This window comes from Chiloscyllium plagiosum, unplaced genomic scaffold, assembly GCF_037043375.1.
Source record: "Chiloscyllium plagiosum isolate Xiang-an unplaced genomic scaffold, Cpla_swu_hap1 HiC_scaffold_5, whole genome shotgun sequence".
Classification (NCBI taxonomy): domain Eukaryota; kingdom Metazoa; phylum Chordata; class Chondrichthyes; order Orectolobiformes; family Hemiscylliidae; genus Chiloscyllium; species Chiloscyllium plagiosum.
This window is the reverse complement of record NW_028270143.1, coordinates 7238705-7261939: the sequence shown is the minus strand read 5'-3', so window position 1 is coordinate 7261939 and position 23235 is coordinate 7238705. Positions and strand designations below refer to the sequence as shown.

The 23235-nt window shown below is 41.3% G+C and overlaps 1 protein-coding gene across 5 annotated transcripts in view; it reads left to right on the top strand.

Annotated features, from left to right (window-relative positions):
• creb5b (cAMP responsive element binding protein 5b) overlaps positions 1 to 23235 on the top strand; it is a 508761-nt gene that overhangs the window by 122658 nt on the left and 362868 nt on the right. For all 5 annotated transcript variants that reach the window (XM_087986955.1, XM_043689526.2, XM_043689529.2 and 2 more), the window contains one exon: positions 19174 to 19295. In XM_087986955.1, the coding sequence (XP_087843081.1) occupies positions 19174 to 19295 (122 nt within the window). The remainder of the gene's footprint in view (positions 1 to 19173; positions 19296 to 23235) is intronic.

Below are 23235 nucleotides of genomic sequence, written 5' to 3'. Positions count from 1 at the left end.
TTCACCACAAGGGTTTACAGGAAAGCCACACACACAGACCAAGTCCTGAACTATGAAAGCAACCACCCCAACACACACAAACGAAGTTGCATCAGGACACTATTCAAAAGGGCCACAACACACTGCAGCACACCAGAACTGCAAAAAGAGGAAGAGGAACACCTGTACAAGGTATTCGCCAAAAACGGGTATCCACGCAATTTCATCAACAGATGCCTAAGGGAGAGACAACAGAATGAGGACATGCTGCAACCCAAAGGACTAGCCACACTACCATACATCAGGAGCATTTCAGAACTGACAGCCAGACTACTGCGACCACTAGGACTTATAACAGCACAGAAACCAACAGCCACCCTCAGACAACAACTCACCAGAACGAAGGACCCGATACCCAGCATGAGCAAAACTAATGTAGTGTACAAAATCCCATGCAAGGACTGCACAAAACACTATATAGGACAAACAGGAAGACAGCTAACGATCCGCATCCATGAACATCAACTCGCCACGAAACGCCACGACCAGCTATCCTTAGTAGCCACACACGCAGACGACAAGCAACATGAATTCGACTGGGACAACACTACCATTATAGGGCAAGCCAAACAAAGAACAGCCAGGGAATTCCTAGAAGCATGGCACTCATCCACAAACTCCGTCAACAAACACATCGACCTGGACCCAATATACCGGGCACTACAGCGGACAGCTGAAACTGACAACCGGAAGCGGCAGGGACAGGCCACTATAAATGCCGGAGGAAACACCACAGAAGCGCTTCACAGGAGGCTCCCAAGCACTGAGGATGTCACCTAGACAGGGGATGAAACGTTTGCAACAAAAATTTCCAGCTTGGCGAACAGAACCACAACATTAAGGGACACTATTCTCTCTCTCTCTCTCTCTCTCGTTATTCTTTTGTCCATCATGTATTTATAGAATATGTTTGGATTCTCCTTAACTGACTGCCTTAATCCATTGAATTAGTAGGGGCTATAAAGAGTTCACTGCTGCAACGGAGATGACAAGAGCAAGATTGCTGACTGTGGGCTCACTGTCAACCCACTTATCTCATGGTCATAAATATCCCAAAATCGGAATGGGGCTAGAAATGCCAGAACCCGCTCACCTCACTTCTAATACAGACTGAGGAGGAACAGTAACCTGTGCGGATTGAAGCAGAGGTAACAGAGTGACTGTGAGAAACAAAATTGTGCACATCCAATCTTCCATATCAAATTGCAAGATCAATATTTTAGATTTCTGAATGATTCATCAGAATATTTTCAATTCAAAGAGAATGTGTGCAGTGGAAGAGAGAAGAATTTAGGTGTCTATGCATGGTCATTAAAATGCAATACACGTGCAAAAGGTCAATTAAAAGAAACTGGTGGAATACTGGCTACATATGGAATAGAACATTGTAGAAGTTTTGCCTCTGCTGTACAGTGTTGTTACAATAGAGCTAAAAGTAGTCTGCTTATTTCCCCATTCTGACAGCTGAGAACATCTGCAAAGAAGCTCTTCTGGGTTCTGAACATGGGAAGGCTCTGTAGGTACAGATTCAGTCAGCAGGGCTGAATGCAGCATGTGAAGCTTTAATTGAACGAGGGGTGTTGTGGGGGAATGGATTAGAAGTGAGAGCATCTTGAGAAGACTCCCCACTTCCATCTGTTCTTTCTCTAATCTCCCTTTCATGGGACTTGTATTTCTTGCGAGCCAAGAGCTGGGGATGAATTGTTGCACTTTAGCATGTCATTAAATGATCAAGGCAGCGCTCTTTCCAGCCTGCCTGCAAGACAGACAAAAAGTGTGCAGAACATCAGGTGAGCACCAGCACAAATGCTTGAGACACCGTGGCATGCATGGCTCCTCCAAATTCTCTCTGAAGGTGTGCATGGCCTCTGAACATGTTCACAGAACCACACACTGGTGGTTGCAGCTTAATGGATAACCTCCAGGCCTCAGGATGTTTGTGAAACTGAGCAACATTTGGAGTACCCTGCACCCTTTATTGAAAGCTCACTGCTGCTGCATTTATCTTCAGCTTTTACTCCTGTGATATGCACCTCCACCATATGACAACTTAGATATGTGTTTTGGAAGTGGTTGTTGGTGGACGTGACATTGATAGTGTTTCCTCAAAATGCCCACCTTCTGGGGACTTCACTGTCTCTTTCCACTTCTGTTCCTGCATTATATTTGAATGATCAATGTGAAATGAAAGAATTGTATTAGAACTAGCAAGGAGAAAGGATTCACTGTATGCCGACTTTGTTTAGATCTTGGCATTTCAGTTAGTGGTGATGGAAACTCAACCTGGCTGATTGTTATGAGTCAAGTAGTCATGTGATATCTAATTCTGAAACCAGGTAGGTGAGATTCCTTAACTTTCTCATTACCTGCAACTCTGTGCAGCTCAACCCTGCTGTTATTCAACTTTTTTCCTCTGCTGCAGTAATCAGGTTGGCTATGATTGCAGGATTAACCTTGGCAGAAAACTCGAAACAGGATTGCTCCACCCACCCCATTCACCAGATCATCACAGCTTTCCTAGAAAGATGCTGGATGAGTGAGAGTCCAAAGACATGTGGGGTTTCCCATGGATAGGAGGACATTTCCACAAGAGTGGGAGAAAGCAGAGGGTGAGAATTTGTGTGGAGAAGATTAACTAACTGACAGCAGTTGTGAAGGTTAACTGAGAGATGGTTGTGAGATGACAGTAAGATTAGGGTGAGTGTAGCATGCATAAATGAGAAAGTGCTTCAAGTGAAATGAATAAATGATGAGTGTTTGACTCTGGGTATGTTGTACAAATTATTGCTGGGGAATTGACAAATGGGATGCTACTGCTTTTCCAGAATTTGAGGAAAGTGAACCTTTTGTGGTCCTGAGTGGGGAATTTAATGATGGGGGAAGGCGATGCCTTGTTTTTGTTTGCTTTTTGGTTTTCAACTTTCTTACCCACAGGAATTGATCTTGCTCAATTACAAGGAAAGCTGAATTACTCTTAAGTGGTTCAAACCTATTTTAATCTTAAGTTTTAAAATAGCTAACAGATTGGTGGCAATTAATTAAAACTCATTAAGGATAGCAGGACAGTGATATGCCAAGAGTGTAGCATGTGGGAGCTCCTGGATACCTTAGTGACCCAGGGCAAAGGCATCTGCAATAGGTGTTTAACGCTCAAGCAGCTCCAGCTTAGTTTATGAGCTGTAAGGACACACTGCAGCACATCAGGGAGGGGGTATGGAATGTTACATGTATTCTTTGTTCAAGGAGGCTGTCCCACCACTTGAGAAAGGGTCCATTTGATTTGGTCAGTGGTCAGCGACAGGTATGTGTGACTGTGAGTGAGGTAGGTAAGGGGACCCAGAAGGCAGAAGTATCAGCCTCAGTAACTGTCCTAAAGGTTTGCAGGGAGGAAGGGTAAACTGACCAAGGTTCACCAGACTTCTTCCTGGTGTGGTGGGATACACAAAAAAGAGAGATAAGGCCTGTATTCTCTAGAGTTTCAAAGAATGAGAGGAAATCTCATTGCAGCTACAAACTATTTAAAGGGATAGAGAGGATTGATGCAGGTAAAATGCTTACCCTCGATGAAGAGTCTAGAACCAGGGGACACAATTTAAAAATAAAGGGGATGCCATTTAGAACCAAGATGAGGAGAATTCCTTTACTCAGAGGTTTGTGAATCTTTAGAATTCGCCAACCAAGAAGGCTGTGGAAAGTCAACCCTTGAGTATATTTAAAGTATAATTCTGAGATTTCTGATTACCAATGATAAACAGGGCATGCTGTGGGTAAGAGGCATTGAAATATTCAATGAACCATGATTATTGGATTAAATAGAGGAGCAGGATGGATGAGCTGAAAGGGCCTACTCCTAGTTATAAATTGTTTCCTCTTATGGGACATCCTCTCCATCTTTGTCATGTCAGGACCCCTCATATATTTCAATCAAGTCATCCCTTGTATTTCTAAATTCCTGTGAATACAAGCCTAGCCTATTCAGCTTTTCCTCCTAAGACAACCAATCCATTCCAGGTATTAGTCTGACAATCGTTCTCTGAATTGTTTCCAGTGCATTTACATCCTTTTTTTAATGGGTGACTAATAATGTAGGCAGTATTCCAGATGTCATCTCAGCAGCGCCCAGTATAACTGGACCATAACCTTGTTATTTTTGTATTCATTTCCCCCTGTGATAATGGATAGCATTCTATTAGTTTTCCTAATTACTTACTGTATCTTGTATGGTTTATACATGAGGATGCACAGAGTCCTCTGCATCCCAGAGCTCCATTACCATTTAGATAGTATCTCTTTTTTCATTCTTCCTGGCAAAATGGACAATTTCACACTCCCCCAATATAATCCATTTTCCACATTTTTACACACTGACTTAAACAATCTATATCTTTGTAGCCTCCTTTATATCTTCTTCACGATGTACTTTTCTTTGTGTTGTCTGCAATTTTGGCAACAATACCTTCTGTTCATCCATTTAAATTATTTATATACATTGTGAACATTTGAGATAGCAGCACAATCCCTGTGGCGCACCACATGTTTACTCTTGCGAACCTGATAAAGAACCTTTATTTCTCAGTAGAACACCTCCATTCCATCTAGAGGAATGACCCTGACCTCCCAGTTGCGTCCCACTTCAATAAAACATCTTGCTGTCATGCTGACATTCTATCCTGGGGCTGCTGCAGTGTTGCAATGAAGCACAGTGCCAGCTCAAGGAACAACACCTTACTTTCTGCTTGAACACTTTAGTTGTTGTGGTTCTGTTCGCCGAGCTGGAAGTTTTTGTTGCAAATGTTTCGTCCCCTGGCTAGGCGACATCATCAGTGCTTGGGAGCCTCCTGCGAAGCGCTTCTTTGATGTTTCCTCCGGTGTTTATAGTGGTCTGTCCCTGCCGCTTTCAGTTTCAGCTGTCCGCTGTAGTGGTTGGTATATTGGGTCCAGGTCGACGTGTTTGTTGATGGAGTTTGTGGATGAATGCCATGCCTCTAGGAATTCCCTGGCTGTTCTCTGTCTGGCTTGCCCTATGATAGTAGTGTTGTCCCAGTCGAATTCATGTTGCTTGTTGTCTGCGTGTGTGGCTACTAAGGTGTTCCTCTTCTTCTTTTTGCAGTTCTGGTGTACTGCAGTGTGTTGTGGCCCTTTTGAATAGTGTCCTGATGCAGCTTCGTTTGTGTGTGTTGGGGTGGTTACTTTCATAGTTTAGGACTTGGTCTGTGTGTGTTGCTTTCCTGTATACCCTTGTAGTGAATTCTCCGTTCGGTGTTCTCTGTACCATCACGTCTAGGAATGGGAGTTGGCTATCCTTTTCTTCCTCTCTAGTGAATCTGAATCCTGTGAGTGTGGCGTTGATGATCCGGTGTGTTTTTTCTATTTCCGTGTTTTTAATGAAGAAGAGGAACACCTATACAAGGTATTCGCCAAAAACGGATACCCGCGCAACTTCATCAACAGATGCCTAAGAGAAAGACCACGGAACGAGGACATACCACAACCAAAAGGACAAGCCACACTACCATATATCAGGAGCATCTCGGAACTGACAGCCAGACTACTGCGACCCCTAGGACTCAGAACGGCACACAAACCAACAGCCACGCTCAGACAACAACTCACCAGAACGAAGGACCCGATACCCAACATGAGCAAAACTAATGTAGTGTACAAAATCCCATGCAAGGACTGCATAAAACACCATATAGGACAAACAGGAAGACAGCTAACAATCTGCATACATGAACATCAACTAGCCACGAAACGACACGACCAGCTATCCTTAGTAGCCACACACGCAGACAACAAGCAACATGAATTCGACTGGGACAACACTACTATCATAGGGCAAGCCAGACAGAGAACAGCCAGGGAATTCCTAGAGGCATGGCATTCATCCACAAACTCCATCAACAAACACGTCGACCTGGACCCAATATACCAACCACTACAGCGGACAGCTGAAACTGACACCCGGAAGCGGCAGGGACAGACCACTATAAACACTGGAGGAAACATCAAAGAAGCGCTTCGCAGGAGGCTCCCAAGCACTGATGATGTCGCCTAGCTAGGGGACGAAACGTTTGCAACAAAAACTTCCAGCTCGGCGAACAGAACCACAACAACGAGCACCCGAGCTACAAATCTTCGCACAAACTTTGAACACTTTAGTGTTAAGCTCTCAATACTGAATTCAATAGCTTTAGAAATTGACTGCAACATGTCTCTTCTCCATCTTTCTCACATTCTCTCCCTCCCTCCTACTGTCCTGCTTTGTTTTGTATCTTATTAACTTTGCACTTAGAAGAGAGGACCAATTCTCTGCCTTTCACATCTTAATTTAAACCCATTTTACATTTTTAACCTCTACCATTAACAATCCTTTTACAGAGTCATAGAAATGTGTAGCATGGAAACAGACCCTTTGGTCCAACTCATCCATGCCAACCAGATATCCTAACCTAATCTATCCCATTTGCCAGCACTTGGCCCATATTCCTCTAAGCCCTTCCTATTCACGTACCCATCCAGATGCCTTTGAAATGTTGTAATTGTACCAGCCTCCACCATTTCCTGTGGCAGCTCATTCCATACACACACCACCCTCTGCATGGAAAAATTTGGCCTTTAGTTGCCTTTTTAAAATATTCCCCTCTCACCTTAAACCTAAAGTATAGTTAACCTAAGAGGTATAGTTAGTAAGTTTTCAGACGACACCAAAATTGGAGGTGTAGTGGAGAGTGAAGAAGGTTACCTCAGAGTACAATGGGATCTTGATCAGATGGGCCAGTGGGTTGAGGAGTGGCAGATGGAATTTAATTTAAGTAAATGTGAGGTGCTCCATTTTGGAACGGCAAATCAGAGCAGGACTTATAAACTTAATGGTAAGGTCCTGGGGAGTGTTGCTGAACAAAGGGACCTTGGAGTGCAGGTTCATAATTCCTTGAAAGTAAAATTGCAGGTGAATAGGATAGTGAAGAAGGTGTTTGGTATGCTTTCCTTTATTTGTCAGAGTATTGAGTACAGGAGTTGGGAGGTCATGTTGTAGCTGCACAGGATATTGGTTCGGCCACTTTTGGAATATTGCATGCAATTCTGGTCTCCTTCCTATCGGAAAGATGTTGTGAAACTTGAAAGGGTTCAAAAAAGATTTACAAGAATGTTGGTAGGGTTGGAGGATTTGAGTTGTAGGGAGAGGCTGAACAGGCTGGGGTTGTTATCACTGGAGTGCCAGAGGACAAGTGGTGGCCTTACGGAGGTTTATAAAATCATGAGATGCATGGATAGAGTAAATAGACAAGGCCTTTTCCTTGGTGTGGGGGAGTCCATAATTAAAGAGCATCGGTTTAGGGTGAGAGGGGAAAGATATAAAAGGGACCTAAGGGGCAGCATTTTCACGCAGAGGTTGGTACCTGTATGGAATGAGCTGGCTGAGGAAGTGGTGGAGGCTGGTATAATTGCACCACTTAAGAGGCATCTGGATGGGTATATGAATAGGAAGGATTTAGAGGGGTATGGGCCGAGTGCTGGCAAATGGGACGAGATTTGGTTAGGACATCTGGTCGGCATGGATAAGTTGGACTGAAGGGTCTGTTTTGGTGCAGTATATCTCTATGACTTTATAACTATTTGACAGGACCAATATGTGTTGTTGGTAAATAGGAGCCCACAGATGCACTATTGTGATTAAATTTCCAGAAGGTATTGACAAGTCGCCACATTAATTTTTTTATTGTAGATAACAAATGCTCATGGTGTAGGGGTAACATATTTGCATAGTTAGATTTGGCTGGCAGAAATGTGAATACATGTAAATGGGTCCTTGTATGATTGGCAGGATGCAAGAGTGGAGTCCCACAGAGGTCTGTGCCAGGGCTTCAACTTTTTACAATTGAGATCAGTTACTTCGATGAGTAGACCGAAGGTGCAGAGTTAAATCTGTAGACACCATGGAGATAGGTAGGAAAGTAAGTTGTGAAGAAGACATAAGAAGGTTGAAGATGGATTATAGATGATTGACTGAGTTTGCAAAATCTGGCAGATGAAATTTATACATTGTAGGAAGAATGAAAAAAAAATTATTTAAATGGAGAACGGCTGTGGAATTCTAATGTGCAAAGGAATCTAGTGCATGAGTCTCAAAAGGTTATAGTTGGATTTTACGCATTATCAAGACAATGAATGGGATGTTATCCTTTTATTATGTGAGAACTTGTACATAAAAGTTATGCTTTAGTTATACAGTGCATTGGTGAAACAAACTTGACTACCGTGTGCAGTCTTGGTCTTATTTTTAAGAAGGGTGTTGGGACAGTTCAGAGGATGTTGACTAAACTGAAACCTGAAATGAGTGGGTTGTCTTTTAAAGATAGCTTGGACAGGCAGGGCATGTTTCCACTGAAGTTCAGAACAGTGAGGAGTGACTTGATTGAAGTTTCTATGATTCTGAATTGACTTTACTAGGTCGAAAAGGAAGGGATATCACCCCTTGTGATTTCAGTCTAGAACTCATGGAGGAGCTGTTTAAAAATTAGCCCACAAACGTGTGTGTGTGTTTGTGGGGTGGGGTTTGTGAGTATCTGTGAGAGAGAGTGTATATGTGTAAAGTGGTCTAAGCCTGTGAGAGGGTGCATGTGGGAGTGTGTGTGTGTCTGTGTGACAGGGAATTGGATAACATGGCTGTGCTTGGCTGTGATGCTCTCCACTACTGAACCATTGATTAACCATGCTTCTAGACTCATTTATGAACAATGGGATTGAAATGAGCTGATTTGAGGTGTTAGTCATGTCAATTTCTTCACAGTATGAGCTACCACCTGTAAACAAGTAAAGGTGAAAAAAAGAGATACTTATAAAAAGAAAAAATAAATTTGATCTTTTTACACATGTTGGTACCTTCCATTTTTTAGCAATTAGGTTGCAAAGTACCAGTTGTTTGTTAGTAATTTTGTAGGTTTACAGACATTCGTCAAAATAATTTATGTTGCGCACAGAATAAGGTGGTTTTGGTAATTGTTAGGATATTAGAAATACATTTATTTTTGCAAAACAAATCTGTTGATTCAAGTGTCTACCCATTTAAAATTGTATAAATCACAGTAGCTGTGCAGGGCAACAAAGGACACAATGACAACAGTGACAAAATAAAAGCCAAAAGAATTGCAGATGCTGTAAATCAGAAATACAAACAGAAGTTGCTGGAAAAGCTCAGCAGGTCTGGCAGCATCTGTGAAAAGAAATCAGAATTAATATTTTGGGTCCCGTGGCCCTTCCACACCTTGGTTCAAAGATGGTATTACGGCACTTGGCTTTCAAGCAGTGCTTTAAAGTCCCTCTCTTTGTATGTATTAAGTAAGATTTTATCACTAGCTTTTTAGATGTTAAATAACTTTTAGTTTTGATTACAAGTCATTCTTTGAACCAAAGTGCCCACAACTACCAAGTCTGCTTTGCAAAAATAGGACAAGCAATGTTTATTTTTTGTAACAGACAACAGCCTGGATTTTATGGTTATATTGATGGAAAAACTGTCAAGCTTCACCACTGTTAGAACTCTGAAACTGTATTTGCCTTTATAGATGCTTTGTTCATCCACAGAATGTGCTGTCGAAGTCCCTAAAGATAAAAAATTTTAGAACTCATTTGTGTTGATGATGAACTTTCACTTTTGTGCTATTTGTCTATCTGTAAAGACCGTTGAAAATTGGAAGCTTGTCGAATGATGTGTATTTTGTTTTTTAAAGGCGTACTAGGTTCACCATTACTCATGAAAAAATGCTCTGGCACCGAAAAACTAAGTTTATGTTCATGACGTGTTAACTTTCTCCATAATAGCTATCAAATTGAAAATTTGTATAAGCTTGTATGTAGCCCAATTTTGATTATCAAGTATTCCAGTTTAAAAACATTAACAAGTACAGCTTTATGCAGCAGAAGCATCAGAGTCTTCACATCTTTTGAGGGTTCAATGGACAGTACTGTAATCCTTAAATTATTTTGTGACCTTCGGCGAATGACTCTTAAGATAGCACTGTCTGGTTGCAGTTGAATTCACAAGTAACTTGACTTTCAAGGGCTATTTTTGTAAGATTCCTGTGTCCACTTTACATTGTAACTTTCTTTACAAGCCATGTAATATTATAACCACATTTGTGAACAATGATTTTAAAATTCTTTGCATTGTAATTTTTACACATTTCTGCTTCCACTTTAATCCAATGTGTGCATCACAATCTCTATTCTGCTGTTTGCAAACTAATTGAGAAGTGAAGGATAATCTTTGCTTTTCATTTCTTGTTTGTTGTCTGTGAGAAATGTCTGGGTTTAACTGCTTACCCTTCTTGAAGACCTCATTGCTGCTGATGCTGGAGATCAAACTAGGTTCGAAAGGTGAAATTCATACCATAGAAATTTGTTAGATCTTTCTAGCCAGTTTCCTTTTGAGATCAGTGATGAGTGCTGTTACTTCGCTGCAGAGCATTGTTCCTTCTAAGCTGTGCAGGCCACATACAAATTGGCTGCTTTTAAAGGGCTGAAAATGTGTTGCTGGAAAAGCGCAGCAGGTCAGGCAGCATCCAAGGAGCAGGAGAATCGACGTTTCGGGCATGAGCCCTTCTTCAGGAAGGGCCCATGTATGTAAACAAACCACCCAGTCTCAATAAATAAATATTGGAGTCAGATGTTGACCACAGAATACCATTGTAGTTTTAGTGTGCAGTAGTTTTGGCGGCACGGTGGCACAGTGGTTAGCACTGCTGCCTCACAGCGCCAGAGATCCGGGTTCAATTCCCGCCTCCGGCGACTGACTGTGTGGAGTTTGCACGTTCTCCCCGTGTCTGCGTGGGTTTCCTCCGGGTGCTCCGGTTTCCTCCCACAGTCCAAAGATGTGGAGGTCAGGTGAATTGGCCATGCTAAATTGCCCGTAGTGTTAGGTAAGGGGTAAATGTAGGGGTATGGGTGGGTTGCGCTTCGGCGGGTCGGTGTGGACTTGTTGGGCCGAAGGGCCTGTTTCCACACTGTAAGTAATCTAATCTAATCTAATCTAATCTAGATACTGGACTCTTCAGTAAGTGCTTTGCGATCGAGCATTGATAATGAATTGTCATCAGGTGAGCCAATTGCCTAGGATGTAGGTGGCCATGTTGATAATATTCGGAATTTGAACTGTGTTTTCAGCCATTATGTTATGTGAAAATAAGATCTGTTGTGAACCTCTGTGCTGCTTGCGACCTGAATCCTGGCTGGTAATGAATATTTCAGTTGTTCTGGAGTGTATGACTCAATGCAAAGTACTAGAAAGGGCTCAAATCCTTCTTTCTTTTTTGGTCGTAACCGATGAACCTGTAGATTGTGGCACTTCAAGTACTTTTTAAACGCAGTCTTGATTTCTGCCACTATCATTTTTTTTCAGGCAATGAGTTGCACACTCTCTTTCTGGGCGAAAGAAAACTCTCCTCAACTTCCCTCCAATAGTCTTACTCCTTAGATCTCTGTCACCTGCTATTGGCCTCATACTGAGGGCAATAAATACTTGCTATTTACTTTATCTCAGCCACTCATAATCGGCCCTCACATCCTCTGTTTGAAAATAAACAATGAATGAACAAACTTGCATTCACGTTGCACCTTTCATGATCTCAGAGCTTCCCTAAGAGCTTTACAAATAATTGGTTTCTTTTAATGTGTAGTCTCTGTTTGGATGTAACAAATATCTATTTAACACTTCCAGCAGCACCTTCCCTTTAGTATTTCATAATTTCACAAGTGGGTCGATAGCTTAACTAGTAGCTATCATCGGATCTGCAGCAAAACACAAGACAAATGAAAAAGAAAATGCATGACAGGAACAGATGACAACATCACTGGATTTCCACCCTGGTAGGCAAACGTCTAGCCATGCCCATTATTAAGAGTTTGAATAAAAGAAACAGGTCTGTCATTGATTCTTTTTATTCCATAGAATTCTCTCTCTCACACACAGATGCACAGATATCTAAGAGAAACAACATGAGGCCATTTTTAAAAGAATAGCAAGTAATTCACTGGAGTTTCTTTCTAGAGGGATAGAATTGAAAAGCAGGGACTTTGTCAAACATGAATGTACTTGGAATACAGAAAACAAATATGGTCTTCACATTATGAAATGGATGTAGTGACACTGGATAAGGTACAAAAACGAGCTATTCTAATGAAATTAGAACGGGGAGATCCAATTTATCAGGAATATTGATCAGGCTTGGCTCCTTCGTCCAGAAAAGAGAAGACTGAGGGATGAGCTGTCAGAGATTATAAAAGGATTTAATAAGAAAAATAGAGAAATAATGGACTAAAAGTGCATGCAAATTTTATGAAGTGATTGTGGCATGCAGCTTAGTGTGACCTGTGCAGTAGGCTGCCTGTACACTGATCAAGAATTCTAAAAGTGTGTGCTGCTGGCGTGTGTTCCAGCAAACCCAAACTCTCAAAGAAGACTGTCCCACTTAAAACAAAGCCACATTAATTGACTGAGGGCTGCAAAAGATGATGGTTCAAATAAAGTGCAGGTAAGTGGAAGACAAGGCCAAGAGAAGGACTCCAAGACTTTGAGAAATTGCATATGTGGCAATAGTATCGGAGGTGAACTTGAAATGAAAACGTCCTACTGTACTGGGGTGGTCAGGAGGCCCTCACATCAGAATCCCCAAAGAGTATGGGAACAGGTGGTAAGAAAGGCAAATACCTGAAGAATGGCCCTAAGGATCTGAACGTAATTCTGGCAAAATGATTTCTCAAATTGGAAAGATCAATGAATACAACCTAGTTACATCTTTTGATGCAACACTTTTATATTGTGTAATTTACCACATACCCATCACTCAATCTGCAACGTTCAGGAGTCATGCCGAATGCTTAATATTCATAGAACACAGAACATAGAGCAATACAGTGCAGAGCAGGCCCTTTGACCCTCGTTGTTGCGCCAACCTGTGAACTAATCTAAGCCCATCACCCTGCCCTATCCCATCATCATCCATATGCTTATCCAAGGACTGGTTAAATGCCCCTAATGTGGCTGAGTTAACTACATTGGCAGGCAGGGCATTCCACACCCTTACCATTCTGAGTAAAGAACCTGCCTCTGACATCAGTCTTAAATCTATCACCCCTCAACTTGCAGCTATGCCTCCTCGAACAAGTGGATGTCATCATTCCTAGGAAAAAGACACTCACTGTCCACCCTATCTAATCCTCTGGTCATCTTGTATGTCTCTATTAAATCCCTTCTTAGCCTTCTTCTCTCCAATGAGAACAGATCCAAGTCCCTCAGCCTTTCCACATAAGACCTTCACTCCAGACCAGGCAACATCTTGATAAATCTCCTCTGCACCTTTTCCAATGCTTCCACATTCTTCCTGTAATGGGGCAACCAGAACTGCACACAATACTACATGCGAGGCCGCACTAGCGTTTTGTACAGTTGCAGCATGACATCACGGCTCCGGAACTCAATCCCTCTACCAATAAAACCTAACACCCCGTCTGCCTTCTTAACAGCACTATCAACCTGGGTGGCAACTTTCAGGGATCTATGTACATGGACACCAAGATCCCTCTGCACATCCACACTGCCAAGAATCTTTCCATTGACCCCGTATTCTGTCTTCCTGTTATTCTTCCCAAAGTGTATCACCTCATATTTATCTGCATTGTACTCCATTTGCCATCTCTCAGCCAATTCTGCAGTTTATCCAAGCCTCCCTGCAAGATTCTTTCACACTGTCCACTACTCCACAGAGTTTAGTATCATCTGCAAACTTACTAACCCATCCACCATGCCACCATGATAAACAGCAATGGTCCCAAAACAGATCCCAAAACACCTCTAATAACTGGACTCCAGGCTGAATATTTTCCATCAACCACCACTCGTTGTCTTCTTACAGAAAACCAGTTTCTAAACCAAACTGCTAAATTGCCTTCAATCCCGTGCCTCCACATTTTCTCTAATAGCCTACTATGTGAAACCTTATTAAAGGCTTTGCTGAAGTCCATGTACACCACGTCAACTGCCCTACCCTCATCCACATGCTTGGTCACCTTCTCAAAAAACTCAGAAGTTTGTGAGACACGACCTGTCCTTGACGAATCCATGTTGACTATTTCCAATCAAATTGATTATTATAAATCCTATCTCTTACAATCCTTTCCAAAACTTTTACTACAACAGATGTAAGGCTCACTGATCTATAATTACCTGGATTATCTCTACTGCCCTTCTTGAACAAGAGCACAACATTTGTAATCCTCCAGTCCTCTGGCACTAAACCTGTAGACAATGACAACTCAAATATCAAGGCCAAAGGCTCGGCCATCTCCTCCCTAGCTTCCCAGAGAATTATCGGAAAAATCCCATCAGGCCCAAGGGACCTTCTAGAATTGATAACACCTCCTCCTTACTAACCATAATCCTGTCAAGTCTAATAGCTTGTATCTCAGTCTTTTCCTGTCCAATATTCCTGAGTGAAAACTGATGAGAAATATTTGTTTAGCACCTCTCTGATCTGCACAGGGTCCACACACAACTTCCCACTTCTGTCTTTGACTGGCCCTATTCCTACCTTCGTCATCCTTTTATTCCTCACATACCTATAGAAAGCTTTTGGATTCTCCTTTATTCTACCTGCTAAAGACTGCTCATGTCTCCTCCTTGCTCTTCTTAACTCTCTCTTTAAATCCTTCCTAGTTACTCTGTAACTCTCCATCACCCATCTGAACCATCTCGCCTCAACGTCACATAAGCGTCCCTCTTCCACTTAACAAGAGATCACAATTTCTTTAGTAAACCACGGTTCTGTTACCTTATCACTCCTTCCCTACCTGACAGGGACATACCTATCAAAGTCACGCAATATCTGTTTCTTAAACCAGCTCCACATTTCGATTGTCCACATCCCCTGCAGTTTGCTGCCCCATTCTATGCCTCCTAAGTCTTGGCTAATCACATTATAATTGCCCTTCCCCCATCGATAACGCTTGCCCTGTGGCATGTACCTATCTGTTTCCATTGTTAAACTAAATGTAACAGAATTATGGTCACTCTCTCAAATGCTCACCTATCACTAAATCAAACACCTGGCCTGGTTCATTACCAAGTACCATATCCAGTGTGGCCTCCCCTCTTGTCGGCCCTTCGACATACTGTGTCAGGAAACCCTCCTTCGCATATTGGACAAAAACTGGTCCATCCGACGTGCTAGAGTTATATGTTGGAGGAAGTTAAAGTCCCCCATAATGACCACCCTGTTCCTTTCATTCCTGCCCAGAATCGATTTGCTAATCCTGTCTTCCACATCCCTGGAACTTTGAGGAGACCTATAAAAAAATTCCCAGCATTGTGACCACTCCTCTCCTGTTTCTCACCTCAGCCCATACCACCTCAGTAGACAAGTCCTCGTCAAAAGTTCTTTCAGTCACCGTTATACTGTCATTGACTAACAAAGCCACATCTCCCCCTTTTTTACCACCTTCCCTGATCTTAATGAAAGATCTAAACCCTGGAACCAGCAACATCCATTCCTGACCTTGCTCTATCCATGTCTCAGAAATGACCACAACATCGAAGTCCCAGGTACCTATCCCTGCTGCAAGCTTACCTACCATATTCCGGATACTCCTGGCGTTGAAGTAGCCACACTTCAAACCAGCTTGCTCTCTGTCAGCACACTCCTGTGACTGTGAAATCCTGTCCATGTCCTCCTTACTCTCATCCTCCTGTGCACTGGAACTGCGCCACAGGTTCCCATCCCCCTGCCGAGGTAGTTTAAACCCACCGAATAGCACCAACAAATTTCCCACCCAGGATATTAGTACCCCACTGGTTCAGGTGAAGACCATCCTATTTGTAGAGGTCCCACCTTCCCCAGAATGAGCCCCAATTATCCATAAAGCTGAAACCGTCCCTCTCTGCAGCCGAGTGTTCAGCTGATATCTCTCCCTGTTCTCCGCCTTGCTATCACGTGTACCAATCCAGCAATAACAACTGTTTGTTCACGCTCTGAGCTTCCACCCCAGCTCCCTGAAATCCTGTTTTACATCCCTGTCCCTCTTTCTACCTATGTCATTGGTACCTGTGTGGACCACGACTTGGGACTTCCCATCATCCAATTCTAACAAGCACACACATTCTACTGTGATGTCAGATTTGCACCTACCTCCACATATCTCCAGCTATGACAGGCTCATTGCCCATGCTGAGTGCCACATAGACACTGACATTCTTAACATCATTCTTGAAGCTCTAGGTCACCCATAACATGAGGAGAACCAGAGAGCTATTTGGGGGGAGGATGAGAGAGAAGAACTACTAAGTTTGAGGGTGTCACCACAAATACTTAGAAAACATTTCCTTTTGGGGTGGGGCCCTCCCAAAAGTAAAGTCAGGTACAAGCCCGTACTTTTTTTCTTGGCTGGCATGACCTGCAGTTGTTGGTCTGTTAATTGTCTTTAGATGAGACATCTGTTCTCACTGGGGAAAAATCCCATCTCTCAGAGCTGCCAGTCAATCACATGGGTGGCAGTTCTCTGGACCCTGGAGCTTCACTGTGAGTGGTAGACTTGCTGGGACTACAGCAAGTCCCAGACGGAAGTGAGCAGCAGCGGAGCTGGACTTGGAGCAAGACAGAATGACCAGACAAGGGGAGCAAGTTTATGGGTGGTGGCGTTGGCAGGACAGGGGCTGGATACCTTGAGGATGGTGTCTGATTAGCACAGGGGCCCTAAAATCAGGCAGCCCTTGCCTTATCTGGTCCGTAATCTTCCATCAGAACCCCAGTTTCCAATTAACTCGTCTGGAGTCTTTTTTTCCGATTGAGCTCCAACTGATTGCAATACCCTATTGCCCATGTGGGTAAATGATGCTAAATTACTGCCTTTCAAAATGTTGCCAACTATTTACAGTATGAAAACAGGGTACACAGCACAAGGTGTTCTTCTACAGAAATACAGCAATCTTCACTGGACGGACTTGGTGCTACATTCCAAAATGTCTTGATGCAAAGTGTTTAGAATATGGGAATCACTCGTGCAAGGACTAGTTGAGACAATTAACGCAGATACATGCAAGGGTGAAAGAAATAGAAGGATTTGTTTTTAAAATTAGCTGAAGAAGCATAGGAGCAAATTCATGGCTGTGTTTATTCTGTATAAGAACCTCTTGTGCTGTGCACCCAGTCTGGATTATTGGCAACACTTTGTGGATTTCTTTTCCCTAATCAACCTGTTCAGTGATATTATTATACACTTTTGGAGTAGGTGGATCTTTGAACCCATACCTCCTGGTTCAGAAGTAGAGACACTACCACCATGCCACAAGAACCCTTACAAAACACTTTATAATAAATGATTTTGAAAGACAATTTTATTGCATAATCTAACCACCCAGGTAATAGGTTTCAACCAGTTTGAAATCTGAATCAATCTGAAAAAATATCAGAATCGAGAGTATGGTGCTGGAAAATCACAGCAGGTCAGGCAGCATCCGAGGAGCAGGAAAATCGACATTTTGGGAATTCTGATAAAGGCCTTATGCCTGAAACGTTGATTCTCCTGCTCAGATGCTGTCTGACCTGCTGTGCTTTTCCAGCACCACACACTCGACTCTGATCTCCAGCATCTGCAGTCCTCACTTTCTCCTCCCTGAAAAAAATCAGAGTCCAGACAAACCAATCAAACTAGGGTTTTGATGAAAGATCACTGGCCTGAAATATTAGGCTGGATTTTCATTCAGGTTTTATGACTGAAAGTTTGGTTCGAATAGAGGTCCTGTGTTCTCGCTTACTGGCAGCGAGACAATTTCTGAAATCTTCTGGGAGGCCACTTCCGAATTAGTTACCTCTGCATTTACTATCATGGGGTCTGTGTGCCACTGGCCCAGTTCAAGTCCAGCAGCTCTGGACACCTGACTGTTCCTAAGGAAAAGGTGGATGCTGCTGAGGCGGATCAGAGAACGTGAGACCGCATTGCACAGCCGTGAAGAAATAAACAAAATCTAGACCATGATGGAAGGAAAACCCTTCCCTTTGATTGGGACTGATCATGATTAAAGCCTGTTTCTCCACTCATGGGTACTGCCTGGTCTGCTCAGTGATCTCATAATTTTGCTTTTATTTTCTAAGTCAAGGTGATAACTTGGCGCCTTATAGAAAACTAGGTCAAGAAATTAACATTTTAGTTTTCTTAATATTATGACATAATTTGTACATTTTAGAAATATATGTATTCCATTATTTAGATGGATTTATACTTTTAATTGACTTTCCTTACATTCCATACTCCCAATCAAAAGGGAAAACATGCAAAGCTGAGATAAACATTGTTTGAGTTTGCCCTACTCTGAAGTTGGGGTTGTGCCTGCAGCAGGTACCATTTCAGTGATGTTCTTTGAAGTGAAGATATTTCACACATTATTCCTCTGTGTGGTTAAATTAGAGAACTATTCCCTAAACCCTCTCTACTGAGAACCCTTCTTCTTCTCCTTATTCTTCTCCTTAAGTTGCCTTGCTCTGTGTTGCCTTTTTGCATTCTCCCAATAATCTTTTTCCAGGGAATTGTCTACTGGTCCATTCATGTCCAGGAGTAACTACTTCGCAAACAAGGTTTTGAAGTCAGCAATAAAGCCCCTGACTAGCATACTATTCTTTAGTGACTTCAAACAATTGTAAAATGCAAGCAATGTTTGTACAGCAATAATCAGAAGTAATCAACTAACAATGTAAATGTGGTTGCTGAACCTTTTTAAATAGAGCTGGTTGGGTATCTTTTCTGCAGTTGAACAACAATTTGTTATGATGTTGCATTTGTCAGCTGGAGTATTGAGTTCGAAATGGCAGGTTACAAACTGGATGACATCATAACCTGTCTGTTATGTATACTCATGTTTGATGTTCACTGAGCTTATTATTTTGGGTATTGAATATTTTATCAAATTATTCTGAAGATACTCATAAAACCTGAAAGATATGTACTAACAAGTCAAATTTACCATTGTACAACTCTGGCTATGTATATTGGGGCTTGATCGCTAGATGTTACAGAATAAGGAAGTTAGTATCTTTATTTTGGTTAATAGGATTTAGTGCAAATAATTCTAACATGTTATTTTTGTAGACCAGACTCCCACTCCTACTCGATTTCTGAAGAACTGTGAAGAAGTTGGACTCTTTAATGAGCTGGCATGTTCCTTAGAGCAGGAGTTTCGGAAAGCACAGGAGGAGGAAGATAATAAAAGGGTACGTGAGTATATTGTCTTGGTTTCCTACTCTAGAGCAATGGTTTGGAAAGTCTGATTAACTGCACTTTAACTTATGTGTGTGCCAATTAACAATAGCTTGCTTTGGTGTAAAAATGTATTCCTTTTTTTCAGCTGCTCTTTTGTGCTGTGCTAACAGAAGCTGCCATACTAGGAAAACACTAGATAAATGACTATTTGCAAGTCTCGATAAAAGATCCAACTTTAATGTCTAACTCTGTGTTTTCCCTGTGGTACAATTTATTCCAAGCAGATGGATTGAAGGTTTTTCCCTCACTGTATCTGAAAGAATTTGAATAAGAGAAATTTCATAAATTTTGCGCAGAATTCCTGATAACACACAACAGACACAAAGGTACTTCAGTTACACTAATCTGTGTTCAATTCCACAAGTAGCTTCCAATAACATGCGCCTCACCTCACCATTTCAGTGAATCTTGCTGTTTCCTTTTCTCTCTCACACATCTAGTTCTAAGGACTATGCCTTTTCATTTAAACTGTGGATTGAAATGAGAAAAAGCCTTTTTTAAAATCAGTGTTTGGAAGAGTAACTTGATGCCTATTGCAGGTGTTGTGTAAACAGCTGATTGAGCAAGCAGCAATTGAAATTTGAGGTTCAGATGATTTGGAAATGTAAAGGTGTACAGACGTAGCTGAAGTGGACAATAAGAAGTCATTTGTTCTATGTACTAGTGACCAGTTATTGATGACAGACAGACATTTTGTCTTCCAAAGACTCAGTGATTAGTTCTCAGATAATTGAACAGCTTAGAGCTGGGAGCAAGTTACAGAGAGAGAAATGTTCAGTTCCTCCCCAATTTGGGAACAGCCTTTCTGTTCAGTTAAACCTAAAATTAAACCTGAAGAAAACTATTTTATCTGTCCTGAAATAGTTGTTGTAAGCTGGCGCCTTTAAGGTGACAAATCAGAGACCTTTTACAAATGAATAGGACATCTTGTGTCTCCTATCAACCAGTGGAAGCTCCTGACCTAGCCATTAGGAAAGTCCTAAAGGTCAACTCACCAACAGAACTTGGAACAAAAAGCAATGAACTGTCTTTTCAGTTTTTTTTCCCTCTGCTGTAGCCTATTTTTACCTGTTTGTTTGAGGGGATTGGACTTTTAATTAGTGATGTTATATGCTGATGTAATTTTCTACCTGTAATAAGTCTAAATACCTGTAATAAATTATGATTCTTGTTCAGTGCAGAAACCTGGTTTGTGCTTTCTATTGGCATGGGTCTGAAAGGTAATTTGGGGAGCTTTATATATTTTCTAAAGCTTCTGCAACAACTCTCTGAATACTGGGGCTCGATTTTCCAGGGCACTACCTCAGTGAAGTGTAACATAGCTTGCTTATGAAAGCATTTTTATTTGCCTTGTTGCAGCAAGTTTTGCATTCAACCATTCGTGACTAAGGAAATACCTCCTTACTTTGTTACTGGATTTATTGGTGATTATATTGCCACCGTGGGCGGCACGGTGGCACAGTGGTTAGCACTGCTGCCTCACATCGCCAGAGACCTGGGTTCAATTCCCACCTCAGGCGACTGACTGTGTGGAGTTTGCACATTCTCCCCGTGTCTGCGTGGGTTTCCTCCGGGTGCTCTGGTTTCCTCCCACAGTCCAAAGATGTGCAGGTCAGGTGAATTGGCCATGCTAAATTGCCCGTAGTGTTAGGTAAGGGGTAAATGTAGGGGTATGGGTGGGTTGCGCTTCGGTGGGTCGGTGTGGACTTGTTGGGCCGAAGGGCCTGTTTCCATACTGTAATCTAATCTAATCTATACTTTGTACATACGTCTTAGTTTTTGAAACAATCTCCCTGAGTCTACCTTTAAAGAACCCATCAAGTCACCTCCAAGTTTTCTCCCTTTTGAATTGTTCAACCATTCTTGCTGTGCTGTCAGTTATATTACTTTTCTTGTAAATATTTTTTACACTTTAAAAGAACATGGATTCATGAGATAAAAGTGTAGAGACCAGAACAATTCACAATATTCTCAGGACGTCTTAACCATTGTCCAAAATGAGTTTGAATTCAATACTTTTGAACTCAATACCGCCAGAAATAAATCCTCACGGTTTCTCAACAGTTTCAATTGTTTTGCTGATTGTGATGATTCAAGACTGCTAAGCACCACTTAAAGGACAATTAGGGATGGGTCATCAATGCTAACCTAGCCGGTGGTGCCCATATCCTATGAATAAATGAAACACTTTTTATAATTTGTACCCCCACATCCCTAGATTCCTTTGCTGTTCCATGCCATTTAGTTCTTTACACTGTAAGGTATTGCTGATGCCTTTGTTTCCCCTATATTATAACCTTCAATTTATTTACTGATTGATTTGAAACTTTACTGAAAAATCTAAGTGTTTAAATATCATTTTGTATTATGGTGCATTTTTTTCTCTCAAAGATTAGCAATGCAATTTGATATCATTGACAAATTTTGATTTTGGATTACCTGTTTCTAAGTCCAAATAATTATTGCAAATTGTGAATAACAGTAATCCCACTACTGAAATTAATTGCTCTTTATCTGAATGTGTGCAGCATCTAGATGGTGTGGATGTGTGAATGGGCTGAAACAAAGTGGTTTAGATTAGAGATATATTTTCATGATAAATAAATTCAGGAAATAAATATTTCAGACTATACAGTATTTTGAAAAGACAAACAGAATGGCAAAGGAGGTAGTCCTATTAGTAGGTAAGAGATAAGGACTTCAGGGAGGAAAATCATAACGTAGGATCAATATGATGAATTTCATGAATAGCAAGAGTCAGAAAATACTGTGGGGAGAAGTTTATAGCTAACACTGTTCTCCTGGGTGGAGCCTTTATTGAAGTATTCAACCATGTAATAGTTGTGCGAGACTTTAATCTTCATAGAATGGACCAATTAAATTGGCAACAGGGTACACAGGATAAGTGTGGAATGTTTTTATGATTGTTTCTAGGAGTAGTATGTTGTGGAACCAGCTCGGGATAAATCATGTTTAGATCTAGTGTTGTGTAATAAATCAGGGTTAATTACTGTACTCTTAGTAAAACGTCTGCTGGGAACTAGTGATCATAATACAGTTGAATACCATGTTATGTTTCAAAGCCATATACTTCAATCTCAGCCAAGAATCTTAAACTTATGCTTAAATTTTAAAGAATGCCAATTATTTATAGATTTGAGAAGAGAACTAGCTTAGGTTAATTGGGTAAATCGACTAAAATATATGACCATTATTAACCTTTAAGGAAACAATTGAAAATATCAAAAACCCAGTACAAAATTCCATTCCATCTTATAAAGAGGTGAAGGATAGTTTTACCTGAAGGAAGGGGCATATTATTGTTCTGTGCAAAATTATAAGTACTGGGACTGGTTTAGAAAACAGCAAATGGCCACCAAAACTTAAATGGAAAGGGGAAAAAATAGGATGAGAACTAGTCAAGAATATAAAACCATAGTGTCAGAGCCTTTTCCTATTAAATGGAAGTAGCTAAGGTAAATCTTGATCCCTGAGAGCAAGAGGCATGAGGAAATTATGGGAAATGGAGATTTAGCAGATATATTGAACAAACATTTTGCATCTACTTTAACAAAGAAAATATAAGTTGCATACCAGGAAAAAAAGGCAACTTAATGTAGTTTACATATAGTAATATCATTTTTGGAATTTGGATTTCAAAAGAGCTAAATGCATGTTGGTTACTTCTGAGAAGTGTCCTTAAATAAAAAAAATAACGATAGCAGATCCTATTTTTGGAACAATGACATTAATCCAACATTTATCAGAAAGTAGGTGAATGCATTCGCCTGTGGCGTTAATGGAAAGATGTTTTTACGTTGAGTTTATGACAGTAGAGTAAATACTTAAGGTGATTTACTTTGTGTTTAGTTCAGAAAATATCAAGGATTG